This window comes from Phoenix dactylifera, chromosome 8, assembly GCF_051530095.1.
Source record: "Phoenix dactylifera cultivar Ajwa chromosome 8, Ajwa_hap1_PhDact_Kaust_v1.1, whole genome shotgun sequence".
Classification (NCBI taxonomy): Eukaryota; Viridiplantae; Streptophyta; class Magnoliopsida; order Arecales; family Arecaceae; genus Phoenix; species Phoenix dactylifera.
In genome coordinates this window covers 33,633,159-33,645,659 of record NC_143197.1, presented here as the reverse complement: position 1 = coordinate 33,645,659, position 12,501 = coordinate 33,633,159, and the positions used below count along the sequence as shown (strand labels likewise).

At 51.5% G+C, this 12,501-nt stretch overlaps 1 protein-coding gene across 2 annotated transcripts; it reads left to right on the top strand.

The window, feature by feature from the left end:
* The first annotated feature begins 5,987 nt into the window (after positions 1 to 5,987).
* LOC103704024 (uncharacterized) lies at positions 5,988 to 11,876 on the top strand. 2 transcript variants are annotated; one of them, XM_008787141.6, is made up of 6 exons: positions 5,988 to 6,975; positions 7,137 to 7,336; positions 7,464 to 7,575; positions 8,662 to 8,776; positions 10,290 to 11,228; positions 11,348 to 11,876. In XM_008787141.6, exons 2-6 carry the CDS (start codon positions 7,144 to 7,146, stop codon positions 11,615 to 11,617), a joined length of 1,629 nt encoding a protein of 542 aa, XP_008785363.3. In that variant the 5' UTR covers positions 5,988 to 6,975; positions 7,137 to 7,143; the 3' UTR covers positions 11,618 to 11,876. The 2 variants fall into 2 exon arrangements, with proteins under 2 accessions (XP_008785363.3, XP_008785362.3); XM_008787140.6 differs by having other exon boundaries at positions 6,271 to 6,975; positions 7,133 to 7,336.
* Positions 11,877 to 12,501: the final 625 nt, after the last annotated feature.

Sequence of the window (12,501 nt, the reverse complement as noted above, 5' to 3'; positions counted from 1 at the left end):
TGAAGGGAGGCTGTATCGGACCTCGTTCACCGCCCCCCTCTTAAGGTGCCTCCGCCCCTCGGAAGCGGCCTACGCCCTCAGCGAAGTCCACGAAGGCATCTGCGGATCGCACCTGGGGGCTAGGTCCTTGGCGCATAAGATCATGAGGCAAGGCTATTATTGGCCTACCTTGTTGGAGGACTCAAAGGATCATGTGCGGAAATGCGACGCCTGCCAGCGCCACGCCAACGTCCAGAGAGTCCCTTCTGTCCCCTTGGCGCCAATCACTGCACCCTGGCCCTTCGCCCAGTGGGGAATGGATATCCTCGGACCATTCCCCGTCGCTTCAGCTCAGCGGAAATTTTTGATTGTTGCAATCGACTACTTCACCAAGTGGGTGGAGGCAGAGCCGCTGGCCACTATCACGGAGGTGCAAGTCCGGAAGTTCGTGAAGAAGAACATCATTGTCCGATTTGGGGTACCTCGGGTCCTCATCTCGGATAATGGGCGACAGTTCGACAACAAGCATTTCCGTGACTTCTGCGAGGAGTTCGGGATCGAGCATCGGTTCACATCTGTGTCGCATCCCCAAACCAACGGCGAGGCCGAGGTCACAAATCGGACAATCCTCCAAGGAATCAAAGCGCGAATCGGTCGGACGGGGCAAGCTTGGGTCGAAGAACTCGAGAATGTCCTTTGGGCGTATCGGACCACGCATCGGACCCCTACCGGGGAGACGCCTTTCAGCCTAACCTATGGCACGGAAGCCGTTGTCCCCGTGGAGCTCGGACTCCCCTCACCTCGGGTGGCCGCGCACCGACCCGAGGCCAATTCGGAACAACTCCGAGGGAACCTGGATCTCTTGGAAGAAGCGAGGGAAATGGCGCAGGTTCGGATGGCGATGTATCAGCGGAGGGTGGCCCGATATTACAACTCCAAGGTCCGACCGAAGCTTTTCAGAATCGGAGATCTGGTGCTAAGGCGAGCTAAAGCATCTCGACCTGCGGAAGGTGGGAAGCTAGCGCCAAATTGGGAAGGCCCATATAAGGTTCGCTGGGTAAACCGACCTGGCTCCTACCAGCTGGAGGCCCTAGATGGTCGAGAAATTCTAAGGAGCTGGAATTCCGCTAACCTGCGGATGTATTACCAGTAGAACGACGATGCCAGAAAGACAGTTCAAAAATGTATAACGCTTTGCATTTCAATAATTTCTGGTTACAACGGCGTGCTCGTGTGATTACAAGGAATTCCCAGGGGGAAATTAGGGTGTAAAGAAAGTAAAGAAGAGGTGGAGACTCCGAGGAGCTGAAGATCTGGGATCCCGAAACCTCCATCTGAAGCGGTTGCAATCCCGTCGGAAGTGGGTGCTTCCAACCGGAGGCGCCATCGGCGTCTCACGAAAGAGACGAAGAGCCGGCGCGGATGAAGAAGAAGTGGACGAAAGAGAAGTCCACACTGCCTCCAACCGGAGGCGCCATCCACGCCCCACGAAGAGGATGAGGAGCCGCCGCCGACGAAGCTCCCGCTGCCTCCAGAGGAACGCCACCTCCAAGGGATATTCCGGTCCTCCCCAGTGTTAGGGGAGAGAAGGAATACGAGGGGGAAGAGCATATGGAGGCGCGGTCCCGGATCAGGCGTCTGGTGCAGAGCTCAATCGGGAGGCTGAACTTCAAGGAGAGGAGATGTGATCCCGGATGAAACGCCTAGAGCGGAGTTCCGCCGGGGAGACCCTCCTTGCTGATCCCAGATGAAACGGCTAGTTGGCTGAAGTCGCGAGGGGCGCGCCTCCCGTTCCTTCGGCAGGAGTCTCTCAGCCATGCGCCAGAGAGAAGGTCCACGATCCATGGCAACTTGAACAGCTCCGGCTTGGCAGGCTCCATCGCACCTGCACCTATATTTATAGCCAAACTGCGGCCCCCCGGTCGTTCCGATATGGGTGGCTCCAATAAATGCGGGCGCATTGAATCCGGAGCCGATCCGGCTCTCAAGGCGTATCTTCCCGCGATTTCCTAAGCGTCATTCTCCTTAATCGCATTTTTTGTGCAGGACACTCCGGGTGCCCTGTACCCCTAGGTCCACGTATCTCCGCCCGCGCCCAGGCCGCATCCGCCTCGAAGAACGCGCGCATCGCGGCCGCTTAACTGACACTCCTCGCAAGCAGCAACTGGCGATCCGATTTCCCAGGTAACCCCTCAATTAGCATTTAATGCCCATCTGGTGTTCCCCAGGCGACGCTTGGAGAGGAGGAGAAACACGATCGCAGCTGGCCACGGAGAAATCCCGTCGGGCGGCAAGCGACAGGCGCACGACCAGCGAGCGAAATTTCCCGAGGCTCGGCCCTCGGATGCCAGGCTAACCCGATGATCATCCCGGGAGCAGACTAGCCTGAAGCCCCGACCGGTCGCCTCGGCTTGCGCCAGCCTTGGCCGACCAACGAGCGGAATTTCCTGAGGCCTGACAACCCTCAGATGCCAGGCTAACCCGATGATCATCCCGGGAGCAGACTAGCCTGAAGCCCCGACCGGTCGCCTCGGCTTGCGCCAGCCTTGGCCGACCAACGAGCGGAATCTCCCGAGGCACGGCCCTCGGATGCCAGGCTAACCCGATGATCATCCCAGGAGCAGACTAGCCTGAAGCCCCGACCGGTCGCCTCGGCTTGCGCCAGCCTTGGCCGACCAACGAGCGGAATTTCCTGAGGCCTGACAACCCTCAGATGCCAGGCTAACCCGATGATCATCCCGGGAGCAGACTAGCCTGAAGCCCCGACCGGTCGCCTCGGCTTGCGCCAGCCTTGGCCGACCAACGAGCGCAATTTTTCGAGGCCCGGCCCTCGGATGCCAGGCTAACCCGATGACCATCCCGGGAGCAGACTAGCCTGAAGCCCCGACCGGTCGCCTCGGCTTGCGCCAGCCTTGGCCGACCAACGAGCGGAATCTCCCGAGGCTCGGTCCTCGGATGCCAGGCTAACCCGATGACCATCCCGAGACCAGACTAGCCTGAAGCCCCGACCGGTCGCCTCGGCTTGCGCCAACTTTGGCCGACCAACGAGCGGAATTTCCTGAGGCCTAACCCTCGGATGCCTGGCTTAGCGCCGGAAGAATTTCCTGAGGCCTAACCCTCGGATGCCTGGCTTAGCGCCGGAAGAATTTCCTGAGGCCTAACCCTCGGATGCCTGGCTTAGTGCCGGAAGAATTTCCTGAGGCCTAACCCTCGGATGCCTGGCTTAGCGCCGGAAGAATTTCCTGAGGCCTAACCCTCGGATGCCTGGCTTAGTGCCGGAAGAATTTCCTGAGGCCTAACCCTCGGATGCCTGGCTTAGTGCCGGAAGAATTTCCTGAGGCCTAACCCTCGGATGCCTGGCTTAGCGCCGGAAGAATTTCCTGAGGCCTAACCCTCGGATGCCTGGCTTAGTGCCGGAAGAATTTCCTGAGGCCTAACCCTCGGATGCCTGGCTTAGTACCGGAAGAATTTCCTGAGGCCTAACCCTCGGATGCCTGGCTTAGTGCCGGAAGAATTTTCTGAGGCCTAACCCTCGGATGACTGGCTTAGTACCGGAAGAATTTCCTGAGGCCTAACCCTCGGATGCCTGGCTTAGCGCCGGAAGAATTTCCTGAGGCCTAACCCTCGGATGCCTGGCTTAGGGCCGGAAGAACTTCGAGAGTCAGGAGTCGGCAAGACGCCGCCAAGAGTTAAAAAGAAAAAAAGAGGAGGACGAAAGCGAGATGAAGAAACATTCGACTTGTATTAATTTTCATTGTTTCAGGGCCAAGGCCCATACAATTTGGCAAAATGCCGACATACAAAAAAAGAGGACAACGAAAGGTACAAGAGGTCAGCTTGGAGAAACCCCCGGGTCGGGAGCGTCGGGCTCGTCCGCAGGGGGTAGGGAGGCGGTAGGAGAATCAGCAGGCGATGGCGCCGGAGAGGAGTCGAGAAGGGAAATCCCACTCAGGTCAACTTCGGGGTACTTAGCCGACACCCTTGCCAGGCCCTCCTCGAAGCCTAAGATGAAGGCTTCGGACCCCGCGTCCGACGCGTCACGGACGAACTCGTCAGACTGACGATAGGCCCGTAGCTGGCCCTCGGCAACCAACCCCTTCAAGGCGGCCAAGCCATCGGATTCCTCCCTCGACAGTCTCGATAGGCCGATCGGGGACTTCATCGGCGTCTCCCAGGTCGCCCTGATTTCCCAAGAGGGATCTACATCGATGAAGAAGAAACGCCCCTTCCAGCCGTGAATGGAGGAAGGAGCCTCTTTGACGAGGCCGCACCCTCGCCGCGCCGCAAAGCACCACCACCCTTTGTCCTGGGGGTGGCCACTCAGGCTGTAGAACTCCCAAAAAACATTCAGAGTGGCGGGAATCTCGTGCATGCGGCAGAGAACCTGGAAGACCGTCAGGGCACGCCACGAGTTCGGCACCAGTTGCGTCGGCGCAACTCTTAAACCCCGGAGTACCTGCACGACTAAGTCCGAAGGGGGAAAGCGGAACCCGGCCTGGAGAATGCCCTCATTGATGGCGATCTTTCCTGGAGGAGGATGGGACATCCTCTCCTCAGGCCCCGGGAGCGTAACGTTGCAGGCCTCGGGAAGGTGGTACCGAGCCACGAGTTTGTCTAAGTCCTCGGCGACCAGCTCCGACTTAATGCGGTCTGCTCTCACTTCGCCCATTCCTAATGGCCAATAAACCTACGGTCAGGACGGGGACAAGAAGGGGGGGAAAGACCGGAACGACTGGGGTACACTAGTACAAAAGGAGAAAGTACGAAGAGCCCTAAGTAGAAGAATGGGGTAACTCACCGGAAGAGAAGGAAGAACGGCTCCGAGAGCGTCAAAGGAGAAGCAAGCGAACAGTCCGACGGCAACAACGGCAGCGCAAAGGGGAAACTCGAAAATGTCTGTAAAGAGGAAGACGGACGGGGGAGGGCCCCCGGTTAAATAGGCGGAAAGGCGGGTGATGCCTCGATGACGCCAGAGGACGCCTGGCCGCCGAAGGGTCGCTCACGCCCCAAAGGCAAATCGACACCATTAAGGAAGGATGTCCGCCGAAATCCTCAGACTGCCAGGTCAGCAACAACTGCCATACGCCATAAAGAAGGCGGGGAGCTCGAAGCGCGCGCGCCTCTCCGAGGGATGGCGGCAATCTCGAAGCATCACTCCCTTCACCCGTTCCCCTTCTGGTTCCAGGCTCGGAAGTGGGGGGCTACTGTTACGGGGGAACTAAGCCGCCATGCTCCACGTGACCGGCACGCGCGCCCATGAAGACTACGGCTGTCCTTCGATCCAGCAGTCCGGCCCCGAGTTGGACATCTTCGGCTTCGCGGCCCGACCCCGAGTCGGCTGCCCCTTAATCTAGCAATCCGACCCCAAGTCGGATATCCTCAGCACCGCAGTCCGACCCCGGGTCGGCTGCCCCCTGATCCAGCACTCCGACCCCGAGTCGGAGATCTCTTGATAACGACAGGCTGCTTCCCAGAGGCACGCCGAGGCCTCCTGCTCCACTACTCCCTGCAACGGCTGTATCCGATGCTGTTCCACGATCTCCTGTATCAGCCGTACAAAGCGGAACTCCACTACGCCCTGTCATGGCCGTACCCAGCGCTGCTCCACGACGCCCTGTAACGGCCATGTCAGTGGCCACTCCATCGCGCCCCACGATGACAAACCCCCCTGAGAGACCCCCCAGCCAGGTATATATGCGGCTGGGGGGAGAAGGGGGGGTAAGCAATATCTTCCAGAGCACTCTCTTGCTTGCTATTATCATTTCTCCTCCTCCTCCAATCTCCTCTGACTTGATCGTCGGAGGGCCCCCACTACCCCAGTGGTGGTGCGAGGCTTGCTCGCAGGTTTCCCGGTGGAAGGTGGAGCGTAACCAACACCAACCAAGACAACTCAGACGGAACCCCGTTCACACCGCTGTGTCAATCGTTCTCGGTTTGGACCACCAGCAACAATGACTTTAATACAAGATAGTGAGGTATCAAGGTCGACATCGTAAGATGAGATGAGCGTGAAGATAGGAGAACCGCCGGAAAGCATTTGCCTCGCTCACGGTTTACGTAGACCGGAGTCCCTGGTAATGAATGGCCGTGAATCCCAGCCGCTGCGCCGTGCGCCCAACCCATCCATGATCCCGTTCAGGTACCTGCAGCATCACTTGCTCTCTTTCTCCTCCGCATTCTCGATGGGACGGACGGACGCTGGACGCTGGACGCTGGACGCTGGACGCCGTGTTCCGCAATCCAAGTTATTTCGATTCAGCTATAAAGAGGCGAGGCGCCGCGGACCGGCTCAGTGGCGCTGTCGTAATTTACGTCGGAAGACCGGGGCCCTTTGAGCTCTGAACTGGTCCGGAAAACGTAGCCTTTACGGCTACGGGAGGGGGCGATGGGGATGAGTGGGTGCCGCCCTGCTCAAATCTAAAGCTCAGCTCATCAACATCGGACACAGGGGGTTCGCGGCTCCTCTAACTCGGACAACCAAAAACTGTCCCCCCTTTCTCTCCTCCCACTCCCACCCATATTTCTCTCGCTTCCTTCGCTCGACACCACCGCGGGGAGCCAAAAAAATGGGGCGTGCTCTTTACACACACTCTCTCCCCACGGTCTTCCCTTTCCCGATCTTTCCTAATGCCCTTTCTCCGGCCATCTCCGGATAGATAGGTGGATCGATCGATCGATCGGTCGGTCAGCCCCCTATCCTGTGGCTGCTGATATCAGAACCGCCGGCTGGAAAGGAAACGACGACTGCCTTTCCACTCCCATCTCTCTCTCTCTCTCTTGCTTTCTCGCCTCTTCTTCCGGGTCTCCTTCCAGCTTCGATCTGAGCGGGAACGCCCAATGTTGCTTCCTCTCCGCCCTTGTCCGCTCTGATTCCACTCATCGCGGTAGCGTACCGCTGGTTAGCTCGAGATCTGATCATCTGCTTCTTTCGGCGGAGCCCCGGGAATCGATTCGAGCAGAGAAGAAGGGAAGGCCCTTGCTTTAAGGGTGGTTCAGGTCCGGATCTCATCACAGTTTTCTTCGTTATTGCTTTTTTTCCAACTTTATTGTTAGGGTTTTTTTTTTTTGGCCCCTCTGGGCTCGTTGTTCAGCGAAAAAGCTTTTCTTTTTTATACGTATACTTTTTTGATTTTTTAAATTTGGAGCGGGGTAGGTAGGTAAGAGATGCATCGAAGCTTTAGGGCTCCGGAGGCCCCTCGAACTCAAGCGGCGACCACGACGCGGGGGAGGACCCTGGCCGCCGTCATGAAGGACAAGGACGACGACCTCGCCCTCTTCCTCGAGATGCGCAAGCGCGAGAAGGAGCGGAACGACCTCCTCCTCCTCTACAACTCCGACGAACTCGATCCCCCATTAGGTACGCCACCACCGCTCCTCTCTCTCTCTCCACCGCTCTCCATTATCTCCAGCAGTTCTCCCTGCGCATCTCTGAATCTTCGACATATTTTCTTGCTCCCGGTCACGGTCTAGTGTTTTTTTCGCAGGGTCTAAACCTGGGAGCGCTCCCATCTTCAAGATCGTGCCATCCGCGCCTGCACGCAAAGCTGGTGTCGATGACTTCCTCAACTCCGACGGCGACAAGAACGACTACGACTGGTATCTTGATAAAACTAGACCTCCCTACCGTTAATGTCGTACCTGCCATCAGTCGCATTGTTGCTTATTTAGGTCTCAAGTAAGGATTCTTCGCTTAGGTAAACCGCACCACACCGCCCCCCGCCAACCCCCCCAAAAAAAAGAAAAAAAAGAACTAAGATTTTTTTTTCCTTTTCTTTCTTTAACAAATTTTTCTATCGATTCAACTGACCACCATGTATACATATGATTTTTTTTTTCATTTTTTCATTCGTCTCTCGAACTTTACCATCTGCATCGCGACTTCAGTATTGGTCCGGCACGATGATGACCTGTTCTTGTTAATCTTCATATGGTCTCAGAATGAGAGTGCATGTTTACTGTTCTACGTGCCTTCTGATGCTGACTCTAAGTATCTTTTGCACACTTTTGTCAGTGTATTTGCTTGGGCTATTGGTACTAACTTGTTATATATATGATCTCTGTCAATCTGTATCTGGTCTCCACATTCTGAAGACTTTAGAGAATTAAACTGCTAGGTGCAGTTAAGCAGGAATTATAGCTATCTGGTACTTCTTTTTCATTATTGTCTGTGGACTGGAGTTAATTTTTCTCAGTTCTCAATAGGAAAGAAATTACTATCACAGCTGGTTCTCTTTCTAAATAAAGCCCCCTCATCCTATATAGTTCCATAACACACGGCACATTCTTATTTGTGCAAACTAGCTGTACAGTCGTTATGTGAACCGGAATCTGGAATCGATACACAAGCAACACAACTATATCTAGGAACAGTGATTAAGTTCTCACGCACATCAAAGATAAAAACCAAATGCGTAACATTGCAAAAGTAGTATGGATGAAGTTTTCTTTTGTTCCTTTTTTTTATGGTTTAACCTTTGGCAAGCAGCCTCTAGAACTTATCATATGAAAATATTTTATCATGAATAAAATGTCTGATGTCTATATGTAAATGCTGAACTCTATGCCTCCAGTTCACTCTCCAAGTATAGCAACTGTGGGAATTGGCTGATTTTCAATCACCTTGAAATTGGGTTTTGCATACCGTCCTTTGATGGAACTTTGAAGATGTCCTCCTTTTTCCAGGCTTCTTACACCGCCCGGTACTCCACTTTTTCCATCTTTGGATAAGGAGTCTAATAGATCTCCAGGAGGCAATATTGGGACTCCAAAAGCTCGTCCGACAGTAATGAAATCTAGGGTGAGCACTCTACTCTTGCAGCAACTTCAAGTCTTCTATATTTCAGTGTAAATTTATATTCATGCTATGCACTTATTTTTCTGATTCCACCTTGATCTCCCCATGGCCATGGGGCCCACATGGGAACATTACGCATGTCTAGCACATTCTCCATATAGGTGTATACCTTTCTTCTGGTTTGATATGTTCAATTTTATTGTCAGTGACAGCGAGTGCTTGTGTTGAACAAAGTGTAGTTACCAATCAATCTCTCAAGACCTACTTAACGTTTAATATGGTAACCATTGTTGTAATTGGACCAAGAGGATTCTGCCCTTGATCAGACAAAGTGGGGGAAAAGAAGGTTCAAAAGCTCACCCCAAAATTGTTACATAGGATGTATCTGCTAATGTTTTCGTGGAATTGCTATTTTAAAGCTGTTCCTTGACCAATTACATAAGGTTCTTGAAGACCTCTATTGTTCAGCAGTTAGAGCCATACATTATTCTGAAGAGCTGAATGTGTTGGTGGAGAAAGTTGGCATGATTGTGAAAAATGGAATATACATCCTAGGAAAGGAGTGCCTTGTTTTCCATCCAAGGTGACACATTGTTGCTTAACACTATTCGATCTGCTCCATAATATAATGTTTTGTCATACTGCATAACTAAGACGTGTCCCTAGTATGACATGGTCAAAATTAGGTCAATCCGTATATGGAGTCAACATGCATATGGGAGATTTCATGGACCTGCATTGGAAGATTTACCCCCAGCTTGTAATCTTTTTTGGTCTTGCTTCTCTCTCAAGCTGCTTGAATGTTTTTAGGAGGTTCGCGTTGCTGCCGAATCACTAGCTGGTTTTTCATAGATGTTAGATATTTCCTGTTAATCTGCTTGATTCTAAGTTTCCTATTTATTTCCTATTTACAGTCACTAAGCTTTATTGGAGCAACGCTCTACAATGCATTTTTTCGTGCTCCTATTTTTTCTTTAAAAAAAAATCATTTGTCTATTTTATGCTTGGAAAGCTTATGAATTTTCTAAGTGATCAGTTATATCTTATCGATACTTTGCTTTTAAAATGGTTGTCATTTTGTTGTGCTTTTTCATAATTTGGAATGTGCTGTGAGTACTAATACAATCTAATTTACTATAGCTTGTTTAAAGCTTGATGTGCCAGTTTTTTCTGCGGGTCTCACCCGTATGTCAGGCATTCGATGCTGATGATATATGTTGATGTAAAGGATTAATTCATCATCAAGATGTTACTATGTTTTCTTGTTCATTTTGGTAGTATAAGTTTTATAATCTAGTTTATTGGACATACATAGGTTTCTTACTAATAGTAAAATATATAAGGCCATGCTCCTATTTTAGTATTCTTATTCTGCCCATCACATGAGTTCAGTTGTGGTCATTGATTGGTTCTTTAGAGTGAAGATGAATTATGCGAATTTATTATTTTCCTGACAAATAGTCATTTTACTGCATTTCTTTGAGCTGATGTACACATCTGCATGCTGTGATCTCAGTTAGCTAATCCCTCAGACACTGCTTCAAGAAGTACCTTGTCCTCAAGACAAGCAACATTATCCAGTGGCTTGAATTCATCTGCTGTGGGAACAAGGAGGCCATCATCATCTGGAGGTCCTACTCATACTTCATCAAGACCTGCAACTCCCACTGGGCGCCCTACATTAACTGCCACTTCTAAATCTTCCAGACCTTCCACCCCAACTTCCCGGGCCACATTATCTTTGAAGCCGGTGGTTCCTCCACCAAGATCGTCGACACCCGCTAGATCTTCTACACCCACATCCAAGTCTTCTTCGCTTGTCCCCAGCAGGCCCGCATCGAGGTCAGCTACACCAACAAGACGGCCTTCTACGCCATCTAGTCTGCCAGCCAGTTCTGCTCCAGCAGGTCGATCTTCTTCTGTCACAAAGTCAGGCCCCGCGATATCAAAAAGTTCGGCACCATCCCGTGGCAGCTCTCCAACTGTAAAATCCAGACCATGGAAACCTTCAGACATGCCTGGCTTCTCCCTTGACGCACCTCCAAATTTGAGGACATCATTGCCTGATAGGCCCTCTTCAGCTTCTCGGGGTAGACCTGGAGCACCCAGCTCAAGATCATCATCTTCAGTCGAGGGTGGACCTAGTGTTAGACCAAGACAGCAGTCTTGCTCTCCATTCAGAGGGAGGGCTCCAGATGGTAATGCCCATAAAGGTAGTTCCGTTCCAGCAGTTAGCAGATCGCACTTAAATGGCGGCGACAGCTTAAACCCTGTTCTAATTGGAAATAAGATGGTTGAACGGGTAGTAAACATGAGAAGACTTGTGCCCCCAAAGCAAGACGACCAACGATCAACTCATAATAACCTCCCTGGGAAGCCATCACTGCAACCGGATAGCACTGGCTTTGGAAGAACACTGTCAAAAAAATCACTAGATATGGCTCTGAGGCATATGGTATATATGCTGCCTTCTTTTTGTCTTTGGTTGGCTATTTACTGCATGTTTATCCATGCTTCTTAGTGGTTAGACTTCTATCATATGACATTTTTATATGGGAATTTGTACTTATGCAGGATATAAGGCGGAGCATCCCAAACAGTTTACGGCCGCTGATGACCAAGGTTCCAGCATCCTCCATGTATAGCGTGAGGTCTGGGCCCTCAAGAAGCAAATCAGTTAGTATTTCCGACTCTCCTCTTGCCACGAGCAGCAATGCTAGTTCCGAGCAAAGTGTGGATAACCATATGATATGTTTGAACGGTGGTGAGCTTGAAGATGATCTCAGCAGCGAGAAAGGGGGCAGATCCTCCTCTGCTGGTGCTGGGGCACTGCTCGCCAGATGAACAAATAGAAGAAGTACGCCTCTTGCTGTTGGCTAGTATTTGCAATCTAGGAAGTTAAACGCCCTTTACTTTTCCATTTCTCCTACGGATTGGCAGCAGAAGCAGCTAAGGAAGGCCACTTTTTTTTTTTTTCCGGATGACCTGATTGAATTCCTATCTGTGTTGTATCAAATTGGCTGTCTGCCATCATGTTGTTGGCCTTTTTCCCAATGATACCAAGGCCTTATTTATGCATGTGGAGAACTGTTCGATGGTTTAAGGTTTTTTTCTTCCTCCTGCTTTGCCTATACAACATGATATTTTAATTTTGAAATGTTAATCAGGTAGGTGGGCTTGCTATTCCAATGCACCCGATCCTTGCATTTTTTGGGGATAACTGGGTAAAGCTAGTTTCTGAAATGGTGCAGTGTCTTTCTTCTATGAAAATCTGTGCACTTTCAGTTTTCTTTCCTCCCGCAATCCCCCATTAAAATATTTGTGTGTGTGTGTGTCTTGTTAGTTGGGTACCGCCAAAGTTTTTTCAGTTTGTTTAGAGCTCTTGCACTCCTTTCTCATGGGCAAGTTTGTATTGATCGGTACTACGGCAGTCATCTCTGCTTCGACCATCGTTACCCTCCCTAGCGAGTTTAGTCAACAGTCCTTAGGTTGCGTCGAGTTACCCTACAAGGCTTTTTCTACAGTTTGATCTCGAGAGTTTTTTAAATGAATATACGTATGAGCAGCCAAATCCATGAATTTTAGGGCATATCAATTTTGGGGTATCACAGATAAACTATTTTCTTCCAGGCCGGGATACGAACCCATGCTATGGTCTGCTCGGGTATCCCTTTTCAATTTTACGTTGCTTGAGAGCCAATCCGACTCTCGCAAGCAAATCCTTTCCA

Coding starts and splice junctions, on each gene's coding strand:
- LOC103704024 (XM_008787141.6), top strand. CDS start 7,144: ATGCATCGAAGCTTTAGGGCTCCGGAGGCCCCTCGAACTCAAGCGGCG. Junction 7,337..7,463: donor CGAACTCGATCCCCCATTAG/GTACGCCACCAC, acceptor TTTTTTTCGCAG/GGTCTAAACCTGGGAGCGCT. Junction 11,229..11,347: donor ATATGGCTCTGAGGCATATG/GTATATATGCTG, acceptor GTACTTATGCAG/GATATAAGGCGGAGCATCCC.